This window comes from Macaca mulatta, chromosome 1 (genome assembly GCF_049350105.2).
Source record: "Macaca mulatta isolate MMU2019108-1 chromosome 1, T2T-MMU8v2.0, whole genome shotgun sequence".
Taxonomy (NCBI): domain Eukaryota; kingdom Metazoa; phylum Chordata; class Mammalia; order Primates; family Cercopithecidae; genus Macaca; species Macaca mulatta.
In genome coordinates this window covers 194,352,447-194,378,429 of record NC_133406.1, presented here as the reverse complement: position 1 = coordinate 194,378,429, position 25,983 = coordinate 194,352,447, and the positions used below count along the sequence as shown (strand labels likewise).

Genomic DNA, 25,983 nt, shown 5'->3' with positions numbered 1-25,983 from the left:
AAACAATAACATTACGGGTATGAACACCAAAAAAAACAAAAAACAAAAAACCCCCCAAAAACTAAAAGTTACTTTTTGCCAATTGGGAGTGGGCCTAGAGGTGTGAAAGGGTAGGGCAGGGGTAACTATCTTCTCATTGTAAATCCTTCTGCAACCACGGGCTGGAATTACTTGAATTACAAGCCTACACAAACCAAAGTTTTCATGACTGTTCATTACCTGTTAAATAAAACCCAAACATCTCAGAACCATCTTCTGTAACCTTGTTATCAAAGTGTGGTCCCTTATTACTTGAAGCGTGGACCAGCAGCATGGCCATGACCTGGGAGCTTATTAGAAATGCAGGATCTTGGCGGGGCCCAGTGGCTCACACCTGTAATCCCAGTACTTTGGGAAGCCGAGACAGGCAGATCACTTGAGATCTGGAGTTCAAGACCAGCCTGGCCAACATGGTGAAACCCCGTCTCTACTAAAAATACAAAAATATTAGCTGGGCGTGGCGGTGCATGCCTGTAATCCCAGCTACTCAGGAGGCAGAGGCAGGAGAATCGCTGGAACCGGGGAAGGCAGTGGTTTGCAGTGAGCCGAGATCGTGCCACTGCACTCCATCCTGGGCAACAGAGCAAGACTCTGTCTCAAAAAAAAAAAAAAAAAAAAAAAAGGCAGGATCTCAGGCCCCACCCCGATTTACAAAATCAGAACTGCATTTTAATACGATCCGCAGATAATTCATATGCACAGTCAAGTTTAAGGAGGAGGATCTTGCTTGTAAGCTCAATGTGGACCTCTTCAGCTTCAATACTGGTTGCCCCTTTCTACTCCGTTAGTCTGAATTCTAGCCCCTGGGGTGTTGTGTGTGTGTCTGACTAAAATCCAGCCATCGTTTTAGACCCAATTCCTCTGCTCCAGGAAGACTTCCAAGCCTTCTGCAGCTCTCTGTTACCACTGTTCCTTAAACTCCCACATCTCTGACTGAAGCTGCTTAGACTTCATTCTGCAAACATGTATTGGGCGCCTGCTGTGTGCCTGGCTGGATTCAGTGCCAGGGTGGGGCGAAGGCGCTGAGGTCTCCGAGTGCTCTTTCAGGTCCAACTCCAGAACCGCCCAGCCCCACGCAATCCAGGGCCGGAGGTTGTGTGCGCAGCACTCGAATATACCCACGGACAGTGCTGCGCGGCTTTTCTGAGTGTTACGGCACCCTCCTGCCGCCCGCGCGGCTCTCGGGCGGGGACCCACCGGTTTTGCTCCGCTTTAGCAGCGGCGAAGGGAGGACCCCCGCGAGCCGGTCCCTGGCGTCCGGTTGCCCAGCCCTTTTCAGGCTTGGGCCCGCATGGAGGGAACCGTGGAGTCCCAGACGCCTGACCTGCGGGATGTGGAGGGTAAGGTGGGCAGGAAGACCCCTGAAGGGCTGCTCCGTGGGCTGCGAGGCGAGTGTGACCTAGGAACCTCTGGCGCCCTGCTGCTCCCAGGGACGCCTAGCACCGGCCACGACTTGGGGGACAAGATCATGGCGCTGAAGATGGAGCTGGTGAGTGCAGACTCCATGGGCCAAGGGGACGAGTCCCCAGTTTAGGGCCAGGAGGGACGAACTCATGCTCTCAGAGTTAAGCTGGAGAGGAGGTAGTTAAAACTCTCCACCTAACTGCTCAGAATCCCTCCCAGATCAATCCGTAAACGCTGGGGTGGAGATGGAGTGACATCCATTAATTGTCCCCCAAGAGTGAGTGGGGGTGTTGATAGGTCCTGAGGAATTGGGGTGGGAGCCGTGGGTTTTGGAAGTTATTCCTGCCAAATAATTGGGAGGAGAGAGATGAGTACTGGGAAGTACTGAGAACCCAACGCAGCACAAATTCCCCCCGCCCGTATGGGCCACCTATTCCCCCCCAGTCCCCGTTGTAAGGCAACCGGTTTTTTCTCCTTCTGCTAACCGGGAAAGGGTTTAGTTCCCGTGAGGCCCGCAGTGTTCAGCACAGAAAAGATGTGGGTAAAGGGGCCTATCTGCTGTAAACTGTCTGGACCAGGGGCACTGAAAACCTTCTCCATTTCCTCTACATCCCCCAGCCCTACTTAAAATAATGGAAAGTTCCTAGACCCATAGCAGGAACAGAGAGTAACAGCACCATTGGTGCTGATTCCCTCACCTCAGACTCAGTCTCCTCCCATCCAATCTCCCAGGTAAACTGGATATTTGGATCTCATCTGCACATTCTTGGGGAGAAGAGGAAACAGCAACCTTCCCCTTTCTCTGTTGCTGCTGGTCTAGATTCAGAGCCAAAAGGGCAGCCAAGGCCCTGGCATGTTCCTCAGGGCCCTGATTCCGGTGAAGTGGGTGATTTACACCTGCCACTACTTTGCAGCCAGTTCTGGGGAACTGAGGAATTGCTATCAGCTTCCTGGCTTACAACCAGGAGCCCACAGTGAATATGTCAGCTAATAAGTCTTTCTGGACCCCCACTGTGTGCGCAGCCTGTGCCAAGCTGGTCTGTGAAGGAGCAGGGGAAGGAAGTCATGGGGGCTCTTAGACCAGCCAGGGCTCTAATGCCTGAGCTGAGAGACTGGGAAGAGAGTCTGGTGGGTGGAGCAGCCAGGAAAGGCCCTCTGGGAGAAGGACTTGAATGCCAAGTGTGCACTTGGCCTTGAAGGTTGGAGGTGAGTGCCAAATTCTCCAGAGCAAGGCTGTGACTGTCCCCACCTAAGCAGGGGTTTGCCTTTGTCTCGCTGTACAAACTTTAGCTCAAGGCCTAGTAAGAGCCTACCTAGACTGTCTAGTTGCTTTGAAAACTAACTTTCACCCAGCACATGTGCCAGGCAGCTTGCTGAGCACTTTACTTGATACTCTCTTCATCTCCACAGTAACCATGTTAAGTAAGTGATATTTTATAGATGAAGAAACTGAGGCACAGGGTGGGCATGGTGGCTCACGCCTGTAATCCCAGCACTTTGGGAGGCTGAGGCAGGCAGATCACTTGAGCCCAGGAGTTTGAGACCAGCCTGGGCAACAAAGCAAGACTCTGTCTCTGCAAAAATTAGATGGGTGTTGTGGTGCATGCCTGTAGTCCCAGCTACTCTGGAGGCAGAGGCAGGGGGATCACTTGAGCCCAGGAAGAGGAGGTTGCAGTGAGCTGAAATCGCACCACTGCACTCCAGACTGGGTGACAGAGCTCAGAGCTAGACCCTGTCTCAAAAAAAGAGAGGGAAGGAGGGAAGGAAGGGAAGAAGGGAGGAAGGGAGGGAGGGAGGATAAAAGAAAAGAGAAAAGAAAACAGAGGCACAGGGAGTTTAATAACTGCCCAAGATCACACAAAAAGCATGGCCATGATTTGAACCCAGATCATCTGACTGCACTTTGCATGTTTACCTTTGAGACCTGCTTTGTGCCAGATAGTCTAAACACATTTTATGTCATTGAAATGAGAAAACTGGTCATCATTTCTCCCATCTTACAGATAAAACATGCTTGCAGATTCTGAACTCACATAGGGAGTCAGTGGAAGAGCCACGCCTAGTCTCTCTGGCTCTCTTTTCTGCCTTGGTGGAAACGATCTGTAAACTTTAAGGGGCTGCATTTAACTTTTGATTTTGTCTCTCTGTATTCTTGACCCTGCTTGCCTGGGGCCTGAGGCTGCCCGAGAAAGGGCACAAGGGAGGGAGCCTTCTGGGGCCAGAACGAGGAGAGATCCCCATCCTATTTTTCTCCCTCCTCAGGACAGGATGTTATTAATATTAATCTCTTCCTGTGCTCTGCCCTGCCTACTGGGTTGCACCCAGGAAGGACAAGCAGTGGGGCAAGGGGTTTCCCTTGGGGCTAATGAAGGCAGGACTGGTTCAAGCCCTCTAAGGACTGTCCTTCAATTGTTCCTCTCCCAGCTTTCCTTGCACAAAGCAGGGAGGCCTACCCTTGAGGCCAAGGTCAGTCCGCCTCTAGGCCTCATCCCTCCTGCTTTCTTCCTCTACCCACCATTCAAAGGTTGAGTGAACAAGCCAGACTGGGATATGTGGGAATGGGAAACAGTGGCAACCTCTTCTTAGTTCTCCCACCCAAAGAACTGTTGCTATGACAACCCACCTCCACAGAGGCAGTCTGAGAAGAAGCTTTAGGCGAGGAAGAAGGCACGGGTTCAAGTCTTGGCTCTGCTTCTGAAACGTTTTGTGGTCTTGAGCAGTACTCTTTCTCTCTCCTGGCCTCAGTTTTTCTTCCTCTTGGTGGAGGGAGTAGAGGGAGATGGGGACTGTGGAACCAGATGATCGTAAGAACCTTTGTAGTAACAATATTCTGATAGTCCCTGCTCTAGGAGCTCCAACTAGGATTTCCAGGCTTTTACCCCAGGGCCTGATTTGGATTGAGCAATGAGGAAACCATACAGAACCCCAGCGCTGGGCAGAGTCTGATATGTAGATGTTAAGGAGAGGAGTAGGGAGCCTGAATCTCCTTGGAAAGAGAATTGGGTTTGGAGTTGCCTCTGAGGCTGCCTCTCTCCTGAGCTGTTTATCCTATACTCTATTTTCTTCAAGAGATCGTGTGAAAAGAGTGTTTCTTTTTCTGGCAAGAAAGCCTTGCTTTCTTCTATTCTGGGAGTGATGCTGTCACAGTCAGGGAATCCCACTGTCACAGGATTATAGAATCTGCTCTCAGATTCATTTCCCAGCAACACAGTACAACCCAGACCCCTGAATCCTGGGAACCATCAAAGGGGTCAAGGATAGTAAAGGCAAGAGAATCACAGAACTGAATGTGACCTCCTTAGCCCTAGGCCGAGCACCAGAAATGGATTGAGCAGGATCTGCTCTCAGGGAGCTCACAGTCTGGTTAGGGAAGGAGAGAGACAGAAGAACATTTCTAGTACAGGATGATAAGAGATGGTAGAACCCAGGAAGGGCCTCCTGGAAGAGTCTTGACGGTAGAGTGATGCGGTTGGGTTTGTGCTCTGGAAAGGCGACTTCAGACTGGAAGGAGGCACAGGCCGTTTCCTCTGCTTGACATGCTTCTCTCTACCTCTTTGTCTGGCTGAGTCCTTTTTTTTTTTTTTTTTTTTTTTTTGACACAGGGTTTCACTCCCATCATCCAGGCTGGAATGCAGTGGCACAATGTCGGTTCACTGCAACCTCTGCCTTCCAAGCTCAAGCAATTCTCCTGCCTCAACCTCCTGAGTAGCTGGGACTATGGGCATGTGCCACCACACCCAGCTAACTTTTGTATTTTTAGTAGAGACGGGATTTTGCCATGTTGGCCAGGCTACTTTCGAAGCCCTGACCTCAAGTGATTTCTGCCTCAGCCGCCCAAAGTGCTGGGATTACAGGTGTGAGCCACTGCGCCCATCCTAGCTGAGTCCTTCTTAACCTTCAGTTTTCGGCTCATGTCCCTTATCCTAGGAAGCATTTCCTGACCCGGTTAGGTTATGGCCCTCTAGGTGTCTACAGTCCTATGTGTAGCAGTTGTTTCCCCTAGCATTTGCCACACTGAACTTTTCATTTTAAAATTATTTATTTATTTGTTTGGTTTGACATGGAGTTTCATTCTTGGCGTCCAGGCTGGAGTGCAATGGCGTGATCTCGGCTCACTGCAACTTCCGCCTCCTGGGTTCAAGTGAGTCTCCTGCCTCAGCCTCCCGAGTGGCTGGGATTACAGGCACCTGCCTACCTAATTTTTGTATTTTTAGTAGAGATGGGGTTAGACCATGTTGGCCAGGCTGGTCTTGATCCAGGCTGGTCGTGATCCACCTGCCTCGGCCTCCCAAAGTGCTGGGATTACAGGTGTGAGCCACCACGCCAGCCTTATTTATTTTTATGTTTATTATTATTATTATTTTGATCCAGAGTCTTGCTCTGTCGCCCAGGCTGGCATACAGTGGTGTGATCTCAGCTCACTGCAAGCTCCGCCTCCTAGGTTCACGCCATTCTCCTGCCTCAGCCTCCTGAGTAGCTGGGACTACAGGCGCCCGCCACCACACCTGGCTAATTTTTTGTGTTTTTAGTAGAGACGGGGTTTCACCCTGTTAGCCAGGATGATCTCGATCTCCTGACCTCGTGATCCGCCCGCCTCAGCCTCCCAAAGTGCTGGGATTACAGGCGTGAGCCACCGTGCCCAGCCCTTATTTATTTTTTTAATAGAGACAGGATCTTCCTATGTTGCCCAGACCAGTCTCAAACTCCTGACCTCAAGCAGTCCATTTGTGTCAGCCTCCCAAAGTGCTGGGATTGCAGGCTGAGCCAGAATGCCCAACCAACCACATTGAATTTTAAGTGCTTGCTTCGTTGTCTTATCTTACCCACTAGATTACGAACCCTCTGAAGGTAAGAAATGATGCCTTTTCTTTCTTCATCGAACATAGTGCCACACCTATAAAAAACAATAAATATTGGTTCCATAACAGAATGGATTAATTCCATCTCCAGGAAGGGCAAGGAAGACTTCCTCTAGGAGGTGGCATTTGTGCTGGGGCTTGAAGAATGAATAAAATCAGTGGGAATTCCAGTTCAAGATACCAGATTGAGGGCTGGGCACGGTGGCTCATGCCTGTAATCCCAGCACTTTGGGAGGCTGAGGCAGGCGGATCACCTAAGGTCAGGAGTTTGAGACCAGCCTGACCAACATGGTGAAACCCCATATTAAAACCCCATACTAAAAATACAAAAATTTGCTGGGTGTGGTGGCGCGTCTATAATCCTAGCTACTTGGGAAGCTGAGGCAGGAAAATCGCTTGAACCCTGGAGGCAGAGGTTGAAGTGAGCCAAGATCGCGCCACTGCACTCCAGCCTGGACAACTGTGCAAAACTCTATCTTGAAAAGAAAAAAATAAATAAATAAAATAAATAAAAGGCACGAAGCCCTTTTGACAATGAGAATAAGAGACAAGGTAATAGGAACAAAATTTTGGAAGCTGAAATGCAGAAGGAAGAGTGGTAACTAACTCAGACCTAAAAAATGCTCAGTCCCAAGCCAGCAGTGGAGAAAACTGAAAAGCAACATTTTTTTTCTTTTTTTGGGGGGGAGGGGATAGAGTTTTGCTCTTGTTGCCCAGGCTGGAGTGCAATGGCATGATCTTGGCTCACCGCAACCTCCACCTCCTAGATTCAAGCAATTCTCCTGCCTCAGCCTCCCGAGTAGCTGGAATTACGGGCATGTGACACCATGCCCAGCTAATTTTGTATTTTTCGTAGAGATGAAGTTTCTCCATGTTGGTCAGGCTAGTCTTGAACTCCCAACCTCAGGTGATTCATCTGCCTCAGCCTCTGAAAGTGCTGGGATTACAGACATGAGCCACTGCACCCTGCCAAAGCAACACATTTTATACTGAAAAACCCTTAAAGGTCTTAGGGGTTGGAAGCACTAGGTATTTCTGGAACTGGGGGCACAACTGGGGCTGAAAACAAAAGGGCTTGTTGAATATTTAAAAGTCATATTCTAAGATCCCCTCCCTAACTGTGCAACCAGGTGCCAGCTACTTCTTTGTCTAGCAGAAGACTGGAGATGTAAGTTTTGTTGTTGTTGTTTTCTTTTCTTTTTTTCTTTTTCTTTCTTTCTTTTTTTTTTTTTTTTTTTTGAGATGGAGTCTCGCTCTGCTGCCCAGGCTAGAGTGCAGTGGCGCAATCTCAGCTCACTGCAGCCTCAGCCTCCTGAGTAGCTGGGATTACATGCATCCTCCACCACACAGCTAATTTTTGTATTTTTAGTAGAGACGGGGTTTTGCCATGTTGGCCAGACTGGTCTTGAACTCCTGACTTCAGGTAACCCACCTGCCTCAGCCTCCCAAAGTGCTGGGATTACAGGCATGAGCCACTGTGCCCAGCTGTAGATGTAAATTTTGGAAAGAAGAAGGAAGGGAGGGATGGAGGGAGGCAGAAAGGAAGGAAAGGAGGGAGAGGAAAACAGCAGGACAAGTGTTTTTAGTATGAGGAGCTTTGTTTAATGTATTTAGTTTGGTCATGGACTAGGACAGTTGTTTTCACTGTTCATATATTTGTCTCCAGGATGAAATAATTGAAGATAATCTCCTTTATCAGGTTATTAATAGTCTGTACAGTCTGTGATATCTCAGTTATTTATGTTCATCTCCCCTTATTGAGACTGCAAGCTTCTATTAAGCAGGGACAATTTCTCCATTATCTTGTAATTGTTAGCAAATCCATGTACCCAATAGTCATTTGTTTAATTGAATTAGAGTTGTGATATTCTTACAAAAAACACAATTTCAGGTATAAATTTTGTTGTATGCTTTTGCCATAGTGTTTAGAAAACCCTAAACTGTGTGGTTTTTTTCACTTAATACGACACAACAATAATCATTAATAAAGAAGACCCCAAAATATGTGAGGATTTCTTCCCACCAGCGCGCAAGCAATCAGATCTGCAGCAGACACCAGCTGGGTGTCTACTTATTTAATTTCAACTCTGTCTACCTGGAGACAGTGTCACATCTCACAGGTTGAGGGCTCAGTCCCCAAGACTGTCCCCCTCTTCAGACACTAGTCGTTAAGTCTAGGCCTCCTGACCTTCTGACTGACCAGCTTCAAATTGGGGTTCCTATGACTCCCTCCTTGGGTTTGATTGATTTGCTGGAGTGGCTCACAGAACTCAAGGAAACACATTTACTGGTTTATTATAAGGATATTACAAAGGATATAGATGAAGAGATGCATGGGGCAAGGCATACGGGAAGCGGTGCGGAACTTCTGTGCTCTCCCTGGGTGCACCACCCTCCAGAAACCTCCATCTGTTCAGCTACTTGGAAGCTCCCTGAATCCTGTCCTTGGGGACCTTTTTTTATTTTTTGAGACAAGGTCTGGTTCTGGTGCCCAGGCTGGAGTACAATGGCACAATCACGGCTCACTACAGCCTATACTTCTCTGGTTCAATCAATCCTCCCACTTCAGCCTCCTAAGTAGCTAGGACTGCAGGTGTGCAATACCACACTCAGCTAATTTTTTTTTTGTTTGTTTTTTGGTAGAGACAGGGTTTCCCTATGTTGCCCAGGCTGGTCTCGAACTCCTGGGATCAAGCGATCCTCCCACCTCAGTCCCCTAGAGTGTTGGGATTATAGGCTTAAGCCACTGTGCCTGGTCCTTTGGGCCTTTTAAAGAGACTTTATTGGTTGTCCACGATTGAAACATGGACAACCATATCAAAATGTAATTGGACAAAAAGAGTCTGATCTAAATCCAGCAAAGCCTGTCTGTTTAGATTCTTATTGGCCTCTCTCTGTGGCATTCCTTCCTCCAGGGTGTGAGTCAGGACCCTCTCTGGAATGGGGGTCTTATGACCCACAATCAGATTGGAGTTCTACTCTGGGAAGGTGAGAGGAGAGCAGAAGGTCAGAAAGAGACTCTGTTTCCTGAAGCCTACTTCTGAGTGCCCCAGCATTATAACAAAAACTGTAACAATGGCTATGGGACTCATGAGCCAGAAACTGAATGAAAACCTGAAAACACACACACACACACACACACACACACACACACACACACACACACATCACATGTAGTAAATAAGTCTACCATAGTAATATGTAGAGCCAAATAGCCTACCATGTATTGATTTACAGTATTATACTTGTCAGATGGTATGCTATTCATGTTAATATGTTCCTTCGATGTCTCATGACATACCTTTAGAGAGTACCTCATATTATAATAAAGAAATGAAGGTTTAAAGAAATAAATTTTAGGCTTGGTGCAGTGGCTCACACCTGTAATCCCAGCACTTTGGGAGGCCGAGGCGGGCGGATCATGAGGTCAGGAGATCGAGACTGTGCTAGCTAACACAGTGAAACCCTGTTTCTACGAAAAATACAAAAAATTAGCCGGGCGTGGCGGTGGGTGCCTGTAGTCCCAGCTACTCGGGAGGCTGAGGCAGGAGAATGGCGTGAACCTAGGAGGCGGAGCTTGCCGTGAGCCAAGAGGGCGCCACTGCATTCCAGCCTGGGCAACAGAGCAAGACTCTGTCTCAAAAAATAAATAAATAAAATAAATAAATGAATAAATAAATTTTTATTTCATATGGCTCATTAATGGCAAAACTGGAACTCAAATCTAGGTCCATTTAATTCCAGTGCCTAATTTTCTCAATGTACGAATATATATGTATATATTTTTTGAGACGGAGTCTTGTTCTGTTGCCTGTGCTGGAGTGCAGTGGCGTGACCTTGGCTCACCACAGCCTCTGTCTCCTGGGTTCAAGCGATTCTCCTGCCTCAGCCTCCTGAGTAGGCTTCAGGCGTGCACCACAATAGCCAATTTTTGTATTTTTATTAGAGACAGGGTTTCACCGTGTTGGCCAGGCTGGTCTCAAATTCCTGACCTCAGGTGATACACCGGCCTCGACCTCCCAAAGTGTTGGGGTTACAGGAGTGAGCTACTGCGCCGGGCCTCAATGTACAAATATTAATACTTGGTTTTACTCTGGTTTATCATAGATGTGAATAAAGCAGTTATTTCCTGAATAATTCAATAAACATTTTTCAAATACAAAGAAATATTTATTGTGTGTGTGTGACCTGCGGGATCTGACCTGTATATGTAAATACACATACACACATGATGATGTTTTGGTCAATGTCAGATCACATATAAAATATAAACATCCATGTAAATTTTTTTTTTTTGAGTCAGAGTCTCGCTCTGTCACCCAAGCTGGAGTACAGTGGCGCCATCTCAGCTCACTGTAACCTCTGCCTCCCGGGTTCAAGTGATTCTCCTGACTCAGCCCCCTGAGTAGCTGGGATTACAGGCGAGAGCCACCATGCCCGGCTAATTTTTTAAATTTTTTTCTTTTTTTTTTGATTGAGACGGAGTCTTGCTCCATTGCCCAGGCTGGAGTGCAGTGGCGCGATCCCATCTCACTGCAAGCTCCGCCTCCCGAATTCACACCATTCTCCTGCCTCAGCCTCCTGAGTAGCTAGGACTACAGGTGCCTGCCACTACGCCCGGCTAAATTTTTTTTTTGTAACTTTTAGTAGAGACGGGGTATCACCGTGTTAGCCAGGATGGTCTCAATCTCCTGATCTCTAGTGATCTGTCCTCCTCTGCTTCCCAAAGTGCTGGGATTACCATATAAACATTTTGATCAATGATAGACTACATATGTCAAATAAACATTTATCATGTGTGTGTATATATGCACATATATGTATAAAACATTTATTGTGTGTGTATATAAGTGTATACACACATATATACACATATTTATATGATGTTTCAGTCAATGATGAACAGCATATGCCATAGTGATTTCATAAGATTATAATGCAGCACATACACAAATATGATATATGGCACTTGATATTGGCATAGCATATCAAGTAGGGATTGATGCTCAGTAATTGTGCTGGGACATTTTGTTTTCCATATTTTAAAAAGTATATAAATTTTTAAAAATATCTAGTTTGTGCATTTACACTCTCATGTTTGCACAGCAGTAAAACCTCCTAATGGTGCATTTCTCTAAGCATATCTCCGTTGTTAAGTGATGAATCACTTTATATATATATATAGAATAGAACAGAAGGTCTGTAGATTAAAAGACACTGAGCATAGTTGAAGACAAGAGGGACTAAATAAAAATATACTAAATATGGCCAGGCACAATGGCTTACGCCTGTAATCACAGCACTTTGGGAGGCTGAGGTGAGGAGTTCGAGCCCAGGAGTTTGAGGCTACACTGAGCTATGATCACGCCACTGCACTCCAGCCTGGACAACCTAGAGAGACTTTGTCTCTACAAAAACTTTTAAAAGTACTAAATATCATGAAATACCTCTCCAAGCCTTTACCCCTACTTGACTCCTAAGATACTGGCAGCCTTGCTTACATTATACTCTCTAGAGTGGTATAATATGGGGAATATGATTAACTCAAGAGAAAATAAAAAAAGATACAGATTTTAGACCTACAATTAAACAGCCCAATCAGATCATCCTGTAGTGAGGCTCAGATTTGGCAAGCTTCATACATACACGGTTTCTAGTCATTGCAGAGATCCACTCTGAAGTGTGAGCAGCAGTTAAAGATCATAGACATCTGACTCTCTATATAGACCTAAATAAATAGGAAAAGGCAACTTGAGGCCAGGCATGGTGGCTCAGGCCTGCAATCCCAATACTTTGGAAGGCCGAGGCGGGCTGATCACTTAAGACCAGAAGTTTGAGACCAGCCTGACCAACATGGTGAAACCCCATCTCTACTGAAAATACAAAAATTAGCTGGTTGTGGTAGTGGGCACCTGTAATCCCAGCTATTCAGGAGGTTGAGGCACGAGAATTGCTTGAACCCAGGAGGTAGAGGTTGCAGTGAGCCGAGATTGTGCCACTGCACTCCAGCCTGGGTGACAGAATGAGACTCTGTCTCAAAAAGAAAAAAAAAGGAAAAGAAAAAGCGACTTGAATGAAATGGAGATAATACAGAGAGATACGAACTTGTAAAAATCATTAAGCATATCCTTAAAGAGATAAAAGATAATATTGTAGCCATGAACAAAAACAAGAAGCTGTAAAAAAGGAAAACATTCAAAGAAGTAGAAACAACACTTCGAAATAAACACATCATGGTGGGGAAAAGAAAAAAGAAAAACTGAAGAGTTGATAATAGGCCAGATGTGGTGCCTCATTCCTGTAATCCCAGCACTTGGGAGGCTGAGGTGGCGGATCACCTGAGGTCAGGAGATCAATAGCAGCCTGACCAACATGGTGAAACCCCATCTCTACTAAAAATACAAAAATCAGCCAGATGTGGTGGCGGACACCTGTAATTCCAGTTACTTGGGAGCCTGAGTCACGAGAATCGCTTGAACCTGGGAGGCAGAGGCTGCAGTGAGCCAAGATATGCATCATTGCACTCCAGTCTGGGTGACAAGAGTGAGACTCTGTCTCAAAAAAAAAAAAAAAAAAAAAAAAAAAAAAAAAAAAAAGAGGAGTTGATAAAGTTGAAATATTTCAGAAACTAGAGCAAATACAGAAAGAGATGTGGCCGGGTGCGGTGGCTCACGCCTGTAATCCCAGCACTTTGTGAGGCCGAGGCAGGTGGATCACGAGGTCAGGAAATTGAGATCATCCTGGCTAACACGGTGAAACCCCGTCTCTACTAAAAATACAAAAAATTAGCTGGGCGCGATGGCTGGTGCCTGTAGTCCCAGCTACTTGGGAGGCTGAGGCAGGAGAATGGCGTGAAACCCGGGAGGCAGAGCTTGCAGTGAGCCATGATGGTGCCACTGCACTCCAGCCTGGGAGACAGAGCAAAACTCTGTCTAACAAAAAAAAAAATAGAGGATCAGTTCAGGACACCCTCTATCCAAGTAATAGGATTCCCAGAAAGAACAGAAAAATACTGGAGGATAATCATCAAAGAAATAATTTTTTAAAATCTCCCAGAACTGAAGGACGTCAGTTTCCAGATTGAAAAGGCCCATCAAGTGGCTTCAATAGATGAAAAGAACCCACACCATGGCAAATTGCTGTAAAAACAGAACCCTGGGAACAAAGAGAAGATCCTAAGAGCTTCCTGCAAGAATGGGAAAAGGGTCACATACAAAGAAGCAGGGATTGGAATGGCATTAGATTTTTAAAGGCTAACATTGAACATTGAAAGACATGGAGGCTGGGTGCCATGGCACATGCCTATAATCCCAACACTCTGGGAGGCTGAGGTGGGCAGATCCCTTGAGCTCAGGAGTTTGAGACCAGCCTGGGCAATATAGTGAGACCTCATCTACAAAAAAAAAAAAAAAAAAATTAAAAAATTAGCCAGGTGTAGGTACGTGCCTGTAGTCCAACTACTCAGGAGGCTGAGGCAGGAGGGTTGCTTGAGCCCAGGGGATCAAGGCTGTAGTGAGCCATGATTGTGCCACTGCACTCCAGCCTGGGCTACAGAGTAAGACCCTGTCTCAAAAATAAATAAGACAATGGAGCAATGCCTTAACTCCTGAGGAAGAATTATTTTCAACCTGGAATTCTATATCCAGCCAAAGTATCAACAGTGTGAGGAAAGATTAATAACTTTTTAAAAATAATTTCAACTTTTACTTTATTTTATTTGAGAGAAATCTTATTCTGTCACCCAGGCTGGGTGACATCATGGATCACTGCAGCCTTGACCCCCTAGTCTCAAGCAATCCTCTCACCTCAGCCTCCCAAGTAGCTGGGTCTACAGGCACGTACCACCATACCTGACTAATTTTTAAATTTTTTGTAGAGAAAGTGTCTCTCTCTGTTACCTAGGCTGGTCTCAAACTCCTAGACTCAAGTGATCCTCCTGTCTTGGCCTCCCCAAGTGCTGGAATTACAGGCAAGAGTCACCATGCCCAGCCCAACTTTTATTTTAGATTCGGAGGCGGGTTCCTGCTCAGGTTTGTTACATGGGTATATCACATGATATTGAGATTTGGGATACTGTTGAACCCATCACCCAGGAAGTGATTATAGTACCCACAATTAATTTTTCAATCCTTGCCCCCACCTCTCTCCCTCCTCCAATAGTCCCCAGTGTCTATCGTTAACCATATTTATGTTCGTGTACCCAATGTTTAGCTCCCATTTATAAGTTAGAACATGGAGTATTTGATTTTCTGCTCCTGCATTAATTCACTTATGATTATAGCCTCCAGTTGCATACATATTGCTGCAAAGGGCATGATTTCATTATTTCTTATGGGTGTGTAATAACATTTTAAAACATGCACAGCTTCAGTAAATTTACCTCTTATGCCAACTTTCTCAGGATGCTACTAGAGGGAGAGAACCATTCATCAAATGAAGGAGTAAATAAAAAAGAAGATATGGAATCTAAGAAACAAGGGATCCAGCTAAGGAAAGAGGCAAAGGAATTCCCAAGATAATAATGAAGGGAGATCCCTGGAGGGCAATTTTGCAGCAATGACAGATAGAAGCAGAGCAGAGGGCTCCTTAAGAGATGCCTCTCAGAAGATAGAATAGATAGAACATGTGATGCGTTCGAAAGCCTGCATAGGGAAATTGAGACAATTGAGGGAGTGTTTGAGGTTGACTTACTGATAACTACATAGCAAACTAGGCAATATAATAATAATAATTGTAAGGATAAAATGTCGTAAGAAATAAACAGTAACTATAGTAAACTACATGGCTTAGCTGTGAAGAGCATTTCCAAATCCTAATAAACACTGAGTAATTTTATTACCTATTAGGAGGATGGAAGATGGGAAGGGTATCTGTATGGCAGGGGAGTGGGGAGTGGGATGAAAGTTAAATCCTGGCTGGGCGTGGTGGCTCACACCTTGTAATCCCGGCACTTTGGGAGACCATGGTGGGCAGATTATTTGAGGTCAGGAGTTTGAGACCAGCCTGGCTAACATGGTGACACCCTTTCTCTACTAAAAATACAAAAATTAGCCAGGCGTGGTAGCTCATGCCTGTAATCCCAGCTACTCAGCAGGCTGAGGCAAGAGAATCGCTTGAACCCTGGAGGCGGAGGTTGCAGTGAGCTAAGATCGTGCCACTGCATTCCAGTCTGGGCAACAAGAGAGAAACTCTGTTTCAAAAAAGAAAAAAAAGAAAGTTAAATCCTTAATCTTACATAGTGTGGGAAATCAATAGAAAATGCCTAAAATTTAAATACCAAGAAATAGCAATATAAGCATGTTATATGGAGATTAGGAGGTAAATACCAAAATAAACAGCTAAATAAATAATTATAGTTGTTTCTGGGAAGTAGGACCAGGATGGGAGAACTATTCATGTTCATAATCTTGTGGAACTGTTTGCCTCTTTAATCTCTGTGCATCTGTTACTTTGATTAGAAATAAAACTGGGCTGGATGTGGTGGCTCACACCTATAATCCCAGCACTTTGGGATACTGAGGTGGAAGAATTGCTTTGAGCCTAGGAGTTTGAGACCAACCTGGGCAACAAGGTGAGACCTTGTCTCTACAAAAAGTAAAATTAGCCAGGTGTGGTGCACGCCTGTGGTCTCAGCTCCTTGAGACTGAGGTGGGAGAATCGCTTGAGACCAGGAGATGGAGGCTATAGTGAGCCCTGATTGTACCACTGCACTCTAGCCTGAGTGACAGAATAAGACCCTGTCTCAAAAAATAATAATAAAAGTAAAACTAAATAAAACTAGTTTTAAAAAGTCATTTGTGGCAGCACCTTGGGTTCACAGAGCAGAATGCTAGAGGCAAAGCTATAGAGATGGGCAAGAGCCACGTGTTTCAGGCTTTTGAATGCCAGCTGCTAAGATGTTTAGATTTCATTCTCTAAGAGCAGGGCAGAGTTCCCTGCTATTGTAGATGTTAGGATTCGGCACTCTCTAAGGGCAGTGCAATGCCCATAAAGGCTCTTGAACAGGGAGAGACAGGTTCAGACTTGTGCTTAGGGAAGGTAACAGTGCATCTGAGCTGGAACGGACCCTTGAGATTACCCTGTAAGTCAAATTTACTTCCAGTACAGACAGGTAGACTGGTGTGTACAGGGGAGAAGGCCTGAATGCCTGGCCAGTGGGATTCTGATCATTCTAAGCTCTGGCCAACCCTTTCCCCTCTCGGTGGCTGCTACCAATGCCCTGAAGAGACTAGGGAACCAGGTTACCTCTCTTTATTCCCCAGCTCCTGCCTCCTTTTGGCCCAATCTGCTTCCTGATTAACACCCTATCTGGCTATTCTTTGTTTCTATGTCTTTCTGGTGAATCTGAGCAGGCTCAATAGTCAGTACCCTGTGGCTGGGCATGGTGGCTTATGCTTATAATCCCAGCAGTTTGGGAGGCTGAGGCAGGCAAATCACGTAAGGTCAAGAGTTTGAGACCAGCCTGACCAACATGGTGAAATCCGTCTCTACTAAAAATACAAAATTAGCTGGGCATGGTGGTGCATGCCTGTAATCCCAGCTAACTGGGAGGCTGAGGCAGGAGAATCGCTTGAACCCAGGAGGCGGAGGTTGCAGTGAGTTGAGATCATGCCATTGCACTCCATCCTGGACAACAAGAGCGAAATTCCATCTCAAAAAAAAAAAAAAAAAAAGAAAGGTACCCTAAATATGAAGTTCAAAGCTTAGTAGAACTGGATTTTAATACTTAACATTTACTGAGACCTTCCTCTGTGCTAGGTACTGTGCTGAATACTTAATAGACAGCATTTCAGAATCCTCACAGCTACCCTGTGAGGTAAGTGATTTAATCCTGTTTTGCAAAGAGTCTGAGGCTCAAAGAAGATATGGCTAATCAGTGGTAGAGCTGAAATGTTAGGCAGCAGTCTGTCTGCTTCTGAAGCCCACACTGCAAGCCGTTATAATTCCATCCGTCTTAAAGTGAAACGTAGTTGGCTGAACCACAAGGTAGTGGCCTGTAGAAATGCTGGGGAAACCCACGCCCCAGAACTGGTACTAATTCCTTCTCCCACTCCCCCAGGCTTACCTGCGAGCCATCGATGTGAAGATCCTGCAGCAGCTGATGACCTTGAATGAGGGCATCGAAGCAGTGCGCTGGCTGTTAGAGGAGCGGGGCACGTTGACCAGTCATTGCAGCAGCCTCACCAGCAGTCAATATAGCCTGACAGGCGGGAGCCCAGGCCGCTCAAGGCGAGGCAGCTGGGACAGCCTGCCAGACACCAGCACCACAGACCGGCTGGACAGTGTCTCTATTGGCAGCTACCTGGACACAGTGGCCCCCAGCGAGCTGGATGAACAGGGCCCACCTGGGGTTCCACGTTCCGAGATGGACTGGGCAAAAGTTATAGCTGGTGGAGAGAGGGCCAGGACTGAGGTGGATGCGACAGCCACCAGGCTAGGGAGCTTGAGGGCTGTGTGGAAGCCCCCAGGGGAGAGGCTTCAAGGTGGACCACCTGAGTCACCAGAGGATGAGAGTGCCAAGCTGGGCTTCGAGGCCCACTGGTTCTGGGAGCAGTGCCAGGATGATGTGACCTTCTTGTAACAACTTTTCCACCCTTTTGTAATCCTGTGGCTCTTTTATCTGTTAGCTGTGGTCTCCCCTAAAATTGATTCTCCCTCAGTCTGAGACTAGGAAGAGGCTGCACTGAAATCAGTTACCATAGAAACCTGGCTCATTTCTCTGGTCCCTAGGGAGTCTCTGCCTTTATCCGTCAATTATTGGGTCCCTAGAGCTAGCTTGCTTGCTCTTTCTTTCTTTCTTCCTTTCTTCTTTCTTTTTTTTTTTCTTTTTTTGGGACAGGGTCTTATGCTGTCACCCAAGCTGGAGAGCAGTGGCATGATCACAGCTCACTGCAGCCTTGACCTCCTGGGCTCAAGCAATCCTCCTATCTCAGCCTCCCCCATAGTTAGGACCACAGGCATCCACCACCATGCCCGGCTAATTCAAAAAAATTTTTTTGTAGAGATAGGGTTTCCCTGTGTTGCCCAGGCTGGTCTCAAACTCATGGGCTCAAGGGATCCTCCTGCCTCAGCCTCCCAAAGTGCTGGGATTGTGCCCAGCCCCTAGAGATATTTCTACAGAGATATTGACTCTAAAGGATTGACCTATGGCTTTTGGTGTGAAGTATCTCTCACTGCTCGCCCCAGCTAAGTAAGGGTTTAAGGAATTTAGGACTCCCTGGAGTTAACAGATGAAGAGATGGGGGTATAATTACTTCACCCAAAGTCTAGAAGCCTTGACCCTTCTCTTGGCCAAGATGGAGGATTGAGGAGGGACATGGACCTTCAGGACTAACCCTCTATGGATTGGCCCTCCCAGAAGCGTTTGGGCTGGTAGACCCACCCCTTCCTACCTGCTGAGTGATGTCATTTCCTGCCAGGATGGGTAGTCGTTTGTACGGGTCCTTGGATGGTGGTAGGTCATATAGGGGTATCTGAGCCCCTGCTGCTAAGTGAGATCATATTATTTATCGTCCATGCCATTACTTCTTGTGAACAGGAACATGTCACCCCTCCTGGCAGGAAAGCTGCTCATTGTCATGTTTGTGCTTCTTTTCAGAAGGTTCTTACTTTTTAAATAGAGTGTTCTCATTTTATCCTAGGGGATCTCACTTCCTCTGTGGCTCCATCCCTGCATCCCTGTCTGGGCCAGCACTCCTGACTCTGCTTTTAGGGAAAGAAGCTTTCAGGGGCCTCCATTTATTGCTCTCAAGTTTGTTTGGCTTACCCTGCCACGGTCCCCTGTCTTACCCTGTCCCTGTGTTGCCCCCATTCCTGTATTCCATTTTTCTGTTTTGTTTTGTTCTTTTTTTGAGACAGGGTGACAAGGTCTCCCTCTGTTGCCCAGGCTGGAGTGCAGTAGTGCTCACAGCAGGCTCGACCTCCTGGACTCAAATGATCCTCCTTCCTTAGCCTCCCAAGGAGCTAAGACTACAGGCATGCATCACCATGCCTGGCTAATTTTTGTATTTTTTTCCAGAGACAGGGTTTCACCATGTTGCCTAGAGTGGACTTGAACTCCTGGGCTCAAGCAGTCCTTCCGCTTCAGCCTTTTAAAGTACTGAGATTACAGGCATGAGCTGCTGTGTCTGGCCCTATTCCTGTATTCTGACTCCGTATCTCCCTGCCAGGAGGTTCAGTTTCTGTGTGACCGTGCCTTTTCAGTTTCTCCAGGCCTTTTATATGCAGATTAGTCCTGGCCTCTCTGCCTGTGTTGATGGAGCCAGGGAGAGAGAAGCTCAAGGTCTCAGAGCTCTGGGGGTGTACCAGAATCTTGGATGGTGGAGGTGTCATCCTCTCTGACTTTGTGACTGCCCTTCCCCCACCCTGTCCCCAGCCTTCCACCATTTGGTCACAAGGATGCCTGCCTGAGGTCGGGACACAAGGAATCTCCTTGTCTGGGCTACAGCGTGGGGGCGTGGCAGGGAAAGACAGAAGCTCTTTGGTTCCTGGGCCCCATCCTGGAAAGGGAGAGGGAGCAAGGGAAAGGCCTGTTTACTTCCTCCCTTAGAGCAAGCCCTGACTCCTGGAACCTGAGGAGGGAGCAGAGTCTGGGTCTCTGAACCTGGGTCCCAGAGCCCTACCGAATTACAAATTACATCATAGAAGAAATTCAGGGAAGTTGCCAACCTGGGGCTCAGAGAGGGGACGGTCCCAGAGAGGGGGACAAGAGCTGTGGCTGGTGTCAGAGAATGAATTCTTAGAGATTAACCCTTTAAACTCTGGGTAACTGCTCCATATGTTAGTCCCTGCCTTTCCTGGGCCTTGAAACTGGGATGCTAGAGGGAAAAAAAGGGAAAAAGATGTCAGATGACTTTGACTGTTCACTGCGTCCTCCTGCAAAAGAGGCATCCTCCTCAAATCCTGGAATAACTCCTGCCATTTCTCTATTTTGTATTCTGTGTTGGGGAAGGGAAGGAAGCCAAATTGATCATCTCTGCTTCCCTAAATTCCTCAAGTCTTGTTTTGAAACTCCCACCCCGGTCCTTCTGGAGCAATATTCAGTCCATGGCTTGTCCCTAAATACCCTCTCTTCCCCTACCACCCCCTCAAATGATTGAAATCTCTAAAGTATATTATCGGCCTCTTCCACTGCTCACAAGACCTCTCCATACCTCTCCTATGGTCTTGGGACTCCTGGCTTCCCCTCGGACTGGGAATTCAAATCTCCTATTCCAGTCCCTGCTCTGTTGTCATTTTGTAGTGTGCCCTCAGTTAATTACCCTTCCTGTTTGTGTGTGTGTGTGTGTGTGGTTTTGTTTTGCTTTGTTTTGTTTTGAGATGGAGTCTCGCTCTGTCATCCAGGCCGGAGTGCAGTGACGTGATCTCGGCTCACTGCAACCTCTGCCTTCCGGGTTCAAGCAATTCTTCTGTCTCAGCCTCCTACATGGCTGATATTACAGACGTGCACCACCATGCCTGGCTAATTTTTGTATTTTTAGTAGAGACGGGGTTTTGCCATGTTGACCAGGTTGGTCTTGAACTCCTGATCTCAAGTGATCCACCCATCTCAGCCTTCAGAAGTGCTGGGATTACAGGTGTGAGCCACCTGCCTGGCCTGTTTTTTTATTTTTAAGACAGGGTCTCACTGTCACCCAGGCGGGAGTTCAGTGGTGCGATCTCAGGTCACTGCAGCCTGGGCCTACTGGGCTGAAGTGATCCTCCTTATCCTCCTAAGTAGCTGCAACTACAGGCACGCTTCACCGTGCCTGGGTTACTTTTTGTATTTTTTCTAGAGACAGTTTTGTCATGTTGCCTAGGCTGATCTCAAACTCCTGGGCTCAAACAATCCTCCCACCTCAGCGTCCCAAAGTGCTGGGATTACAGGCCTGAGCCACCATGCCTGGCCTTTATGTCTTCTTTTTTCTCTTCAGCAACATATTCATGGAATCATACCCTTCTTGGAAGCCATTGTATAGTATTCCCGTTTGAGGTTCACTTGTTCAGGCTACACACTTAGGAGCTGAAGAGGTTGCCCGCCCTCTTGTGGCCATTGTGCACCACTGCTGGAGTTGCGGGATGGAACCTCCAAGCTCAAATAAAACATGGCCTTCTCAGTGCGCAGAAAGGCTAGTGAGTCAGACCTAGAGAGGGCATAGACTTGCCCAGCATCACCCATTGTAAACTTGTGGCGACACCCAGGTCAGAAAACCCAGATCACAAGCCCACATGCCCACAGCTCCATCACTTGGCCAACTATTCCCAGTCAACACCACTGAAGCCCAAAGGAACTGAAAGCAATTTTGCCCCTGTTAAAATGTTTGCGTTCTCATCCCTTCCTAAAGAGGCAGCTTAGTCTTTAGAGGAAGAGCTGCAGGCTCTGAGGAAAGAAAACTCTGGGCCTGGACCAGGTGAAGGGGTGAAGGATGCACTAGTCTGGATCACAGATAGGAGGAAAAATCAGTCCTGGACCCACCATTTTCCTGGGAAGGACATCATAGGAACAGAGCTCAGCATTTCAGACCTGGGGGTTAGAAGCAGAGGTGGGGGTGGGGCGCTGTGAAATTAGGAAACTTAGATGGGTCTTGCAGAAATAGGTGTGGCTCCACAGGTCAGGGAATTACAGGTCAATTGGATAGGCACCTGAGAGTGTTGTGGGGCTGGAAAGCTGGGGTGAGTGAGGCTGCCTGGGTATTCCGCTTAGGTCTAGGCATCCTGGCTGAATACCTGAATACCTTAGATTTCAGTTCACCACCAGAGAAGCCCGGAAACACCAGTAAACACATATCTTTGGTCCCTTCTACCTGCCTCTAGATTGGCTGGTTGAGGCTCAGCTTCTCTCTAACTAGACTTCTGGCTTATAGGGTGCAGCCGCTTGGGAGCGCAAAGAAGGAGAAGGTAAGAAAAAGGAGAGAAATGCAGAGAGAGGAGAGGATGAGATGACGGTGTGGAAAATATCGGAGGGTGCGTACTGCCCTCAAGTGCACTGGGGGCTTTTGTCCAGGATCAGAGTAAAGACAAAGACGAGGCTGCTCATGGAAGCTGCAGAAACAGCGCCTGTGGGAATAAGGGGTGTGGGATACGAGACCATGGGAGTGGGCAATGTAAAGACCTGCATTTATTTATTTTATTTATTTTTTTATTTTGAGACAGGGTCTTACTCTGTCGCCCAGACTGGAGCGCAGTGGCACGATCTCGGCTCACCGCAACCTCCGCCTACCAGGCTCAAGTGATTCTCCTGCCTCAGCCTCCTGAGTAGCTGGGACTACAGGCACACGCCACTACCACCCAGCTAATTTTTGTATTTCTAGTAGAGATGGGGTTTCACCATGTTGGTGAGGCTGGTCTCGAACTCCTAACCTCAAGTGATCCACCCGCCTCAGTCTCCCAAAGTGCTAGGATTACAGGCTTGAGCCACCATGCCCAGCCAAGGCCTGCATTTAGGATGGAGGCATTGAGGTTGAGCACTGAGCTAACTGGAAGCTCAGTGACAGCTTCAGTGAGAAATGCTTGACAGTTATAGCAGACACAAGCTCACTGTGTGTATGGTGCCAGGCACACACTGGGTGTTCAGTGACACCTGTTCAGTGACTGGAAGAATGAATATGTGTAAGCCCACAAGGAGATGTGACTTAAAAAAAAACTTGGTCATTTACAAATTAGGTAATTGAAAATATTTTTAAATTGACTTTTTAGCAATCCTATAAACAGTGCGTTAACAATAGTGTTACTTAGAAATTTGCTCAAGGTCAGTTAAGTAACAAAAGAGCTATAATAACCTAGATCAACCTGACTGCAGGGGCTTCCGGGAAGTCTTCTCTGATTCCCTACCCGTGCCACACACTCATTTAGACCCTACTCTCCTAGGAGAACAGATTAGTGCTGCCCAGAAGCTGGGGCAGGACATTAGTTTCTTACTGTCACTGTAATGAATTACCACAAAGTGGCTTAAAAAACAAAATTATTATGTTACAGTTCAGAAGTCCGAAATCAGCTTCACCAGGCTAAAGTCAAAGTGTTGACAGGTCTACACTCCTTCCGTGGGCTCCAGGGGAGAATGTTTCCTCGCCTTTTCCAGCTTCTAGATGCTGCTTGCAGTGCTTGATTCGTGGTTCTTTTACCATCTTCAAAGCCAGCAGCAGAGCATCTTCTCTTCTCTCTAACCTCTGTTTCCATCCCTACATCTCTCTAATTCTACTGCCTCCCACTTGTAAGGATTACATTGGGTCTACTGGGATAATCCAGTATCATCTTCTCGTGGCAAGATCCTTAATTAAATCCTGTCTTCAAAGTCCCTTTTACCATTTAAGACAAAATGTTCAAAGGTTAAGCAGGTGGTGGTGCGTGTCTGTAGTCCCAGCTACTCGGTGCTGAAGCTGGAGGAACACTTGAGCCCAGGAGTTCAGGCCAGCCTGGGCAACGTAGTGAGACCCCTTGTCTTACAAGAAAATTTATATTTATCCACAGGTCCTGGGGATTAGGAATTGGCCATCTTTGGGAGAGGAGCTATTATTTAGCCTGACACAGGCAGGGTGGAAAGTGAGCAGGAGGATGCACCCAGGCCCAGAATGAACCTCTGTGCTTTGTCCAGCCTCGCCTAGCCTGGAATGAGAGGTGGTACCAAGACAGAGGTGGCAGGTCCAGACCCCATGTTTAGAGAATGTCAAGTGCCTCCTGTACCATAACCACCAAGGAGAGCCAAAGGTGAAAATTAGGCTTGGGAGAAAGTCTCAGTTTAGGAATCTTTTTAGACCTGAGACCTTCCTGGTAACCATAGTGGAGGATTCCTCGACACTGTCTCCTCTCCGGAACCATTCTGTGCTCCTATTCCCCAAGGCTGAAGATAATTATATTCCCAGTGAGCTAACCTGGGTTCTCTCTGGAAAGGGCAGATTAGATAGATTAGTTGTCTTCTTTTTAAATTGTTATTTGTAATTCTTTAATAGTTACACCATGCTTCTCATAGCATAGTGAATTCCATCACCAGGCCCCTTTCTTACTTTATTTTCTTTTTTACTTTATTTTCTTTTTTAAAAACATTTTAAGCTGGGTGCAGTGGCTCATGCCTGTAATCCCAGCACTTTGGGAGGTCGAGGCAGGTGGATCACGAGCTCAGGAGTTCAAGACCAGCCTGACCAATATGGTGAAACCCCGTCTCTACTAAAAATACAAAAATTAGCTGGGCATGGTGGCGCACGCCTGTAGTCCCAGCTACTCAGGAGGCTGAGGCAGGAGAATGGCTTGAACCCGGAAGGCAGAGGTTGCAGTGAACCGAACGTGCCACTGCACTCCAGCCTGGGCAACAGAGCGAGACTCTGTGTCAAAAAAATAATTTTTTTTTTTTTTAAGAGACTGGGTCTCACTGTCACCCAGGCTGGAGTACAATGATGCGATCTTGGCTCACTATAACTTTGACCTCCTAGGCTCAAGCAGTCCTCCCACATCAGCCTTCTGAGTAGGACTACAGGTGCACACAAGCATGTCCAGCTAATTAAAATTTTTTTTTCGTAGAGATGGGGTCTCACTGTGTTGCCCAGCCTGGTCTTGAACTCCTGGCCTTCAGAAGTCCTCCTGCATCAACCTCCCATATTGCTGGGATTACAGGTGTGAGCCACCATGCCTGGCTTCTTCTTTTGATCCCTCCTCCCTATTCTCATTCCTCTCCCTGTGTCAGTATATGTTTGGATATGTATGTATCTTTGAAAATATATGTAATTATGTGCCTATATGTTTTAATATATATAAATGGTATACTTTTATGGTAAGCCAACTTCTGTAATGAATTGCTCCCATATTTCAGTGATTTAACACCACAGATTTATTTTTCACTTATTCTACATGGCACGGGTGTTTCTGGTTGGACAGCTCTCCTCCACTGTCCACTCCAGCTCCCAGGCTTCTTTTGTTTTCAGATGGTGATAGCCTCATCCCAGCATCATAAAGTTTCCTGTCAACTTTTCACCAAGTTGTTTTACTATCCATTGATTATTGTTTTATGAATTGCTTATTTCACTGGGGATTACAGAATGGTGATTTTCTAAGGCTATTAATTTTTCCTCATTTATTAGTTCTAATTCTGTACCAAAAACCTTTTTTCACATCCTCTAGGACCATTTGATTACTCTGAAATAAAGTTCATACCAAAATGGCAAGATAAATGCTTAAATCTTTTCCCTTATCATTTTCAAAGTAGTTATGTCCTAACAATTTCCAATGGTGTTCAATGATTTTTTTTGTTTCACTCTCTCTTTTTAAATGATCTCAAACAACCTGTAGTTCTTATACATTTAATGTTGTTTAATCATTTGCCATTATTTTTTGCTTTACATTATATAAAGTATCAAGCATATACAAAAGTAGAGAAAATCGTGTAATGATTTCCCAGGGACCTATCACTCAGCTTCAATAATTATCAATTTACGGCCAATCTTGGTCGATTTATTCCCTCAACTACTTGCCCCCTAACCAAGATTCTTTTGAAGCAAAACCGATATCATACCAATTTACTCTGTAAATGTTTTAGCATGTATCTCTAAAAGACAAGGATTTTTATTACCATTATTGCACCTAAAAAGTTAATAAATTGTCAGTATAATAAAATATAGTCGGTGTTTAATTTTCCCATAGACTTCATTTTTAAAAGTTTTGGTACCAGGGTTATGCTGGCCTCCTAAAAAGAGTGAAGTAGTGTTTCCTCCTCCTT

At 46.3% G+C, this 25,983-nt stretch overlaps 3 protein-coding genes across 11 annotated transcripts in view; 2 read left to right on the top strand and 1 right to left on the bottom strand.

The window, feature by feature from the left end:
* The window catches only part of POMGNT1 (protein O-linked mannose N-acetylglucosaminyltransferase 1 (beta 1,2-)), a 31,116-nt gene extending 13,148 nt beyond the window's left edge, over window positions 1-17,968 (bottom strand). Inside the window, exon 1 of the mRNA XM_077958697.1 lies at window positions 17,368-17,968. The gene's annotated coding sequence lies outside the window, so the exon portion shown is untranslated. The remainder of the gene's footprint in view (window positions 1-17,367) is intronic.
* LURAP1 (leucine rich adaptor protein 1) lies at window positions 1,238-25,880 on the top strand. 9 transcript variants are annotated; one of them, XM_077983649.1, is made up of 4 exons: window positions 1,238-1,528; window positions 17,362-19,161; window positions 24,575-24,747; window positions 24,885-25,880. In XM_077983649.1, exons 1-2 carry the CDS (start codon window positions 1,331-1,333, stop codon window positions 17,881-17,883), a joined length of 720 nt encoding a protein of 239 aa, XP_077839775.1. In that variant the 5' UTR covers window positions 1,238-1,330; the 3' UTR covers window positions 17,884-19,161; window positions 24,575-24,747; window positions 24,885-25,880. The 9 variants fall into 9 exon arrangements, with proteins under 9 accessions (XP_077839775.1, XP_077839383.1, XP_077839720.1 ...); XM_077983257.1 differs by lacking the exon at window positions 24,575-24,747 and having other exon boundaries at window positions 17,362-17,879; window positions 24,792-25,880; XM_077983594.1 differs by having other exon boundaries at window positions 24,587-25,880.
* The window catches only part of RAD54L (RAD54 like), a 49,681-nt gene continuing 48,489 nt past the window's right edge, over window positions 24,792-25,983 (top strand). Inside the window, exon 1 of the mRNA XM_077958731.1 lies at window positions 24,792-24,884. The gene's annotated coding sequence lies outside the window, so the exon portion shown is untranslated. The remainder of the gene's footprint in view (window positions 24,885-25,983) is intronic.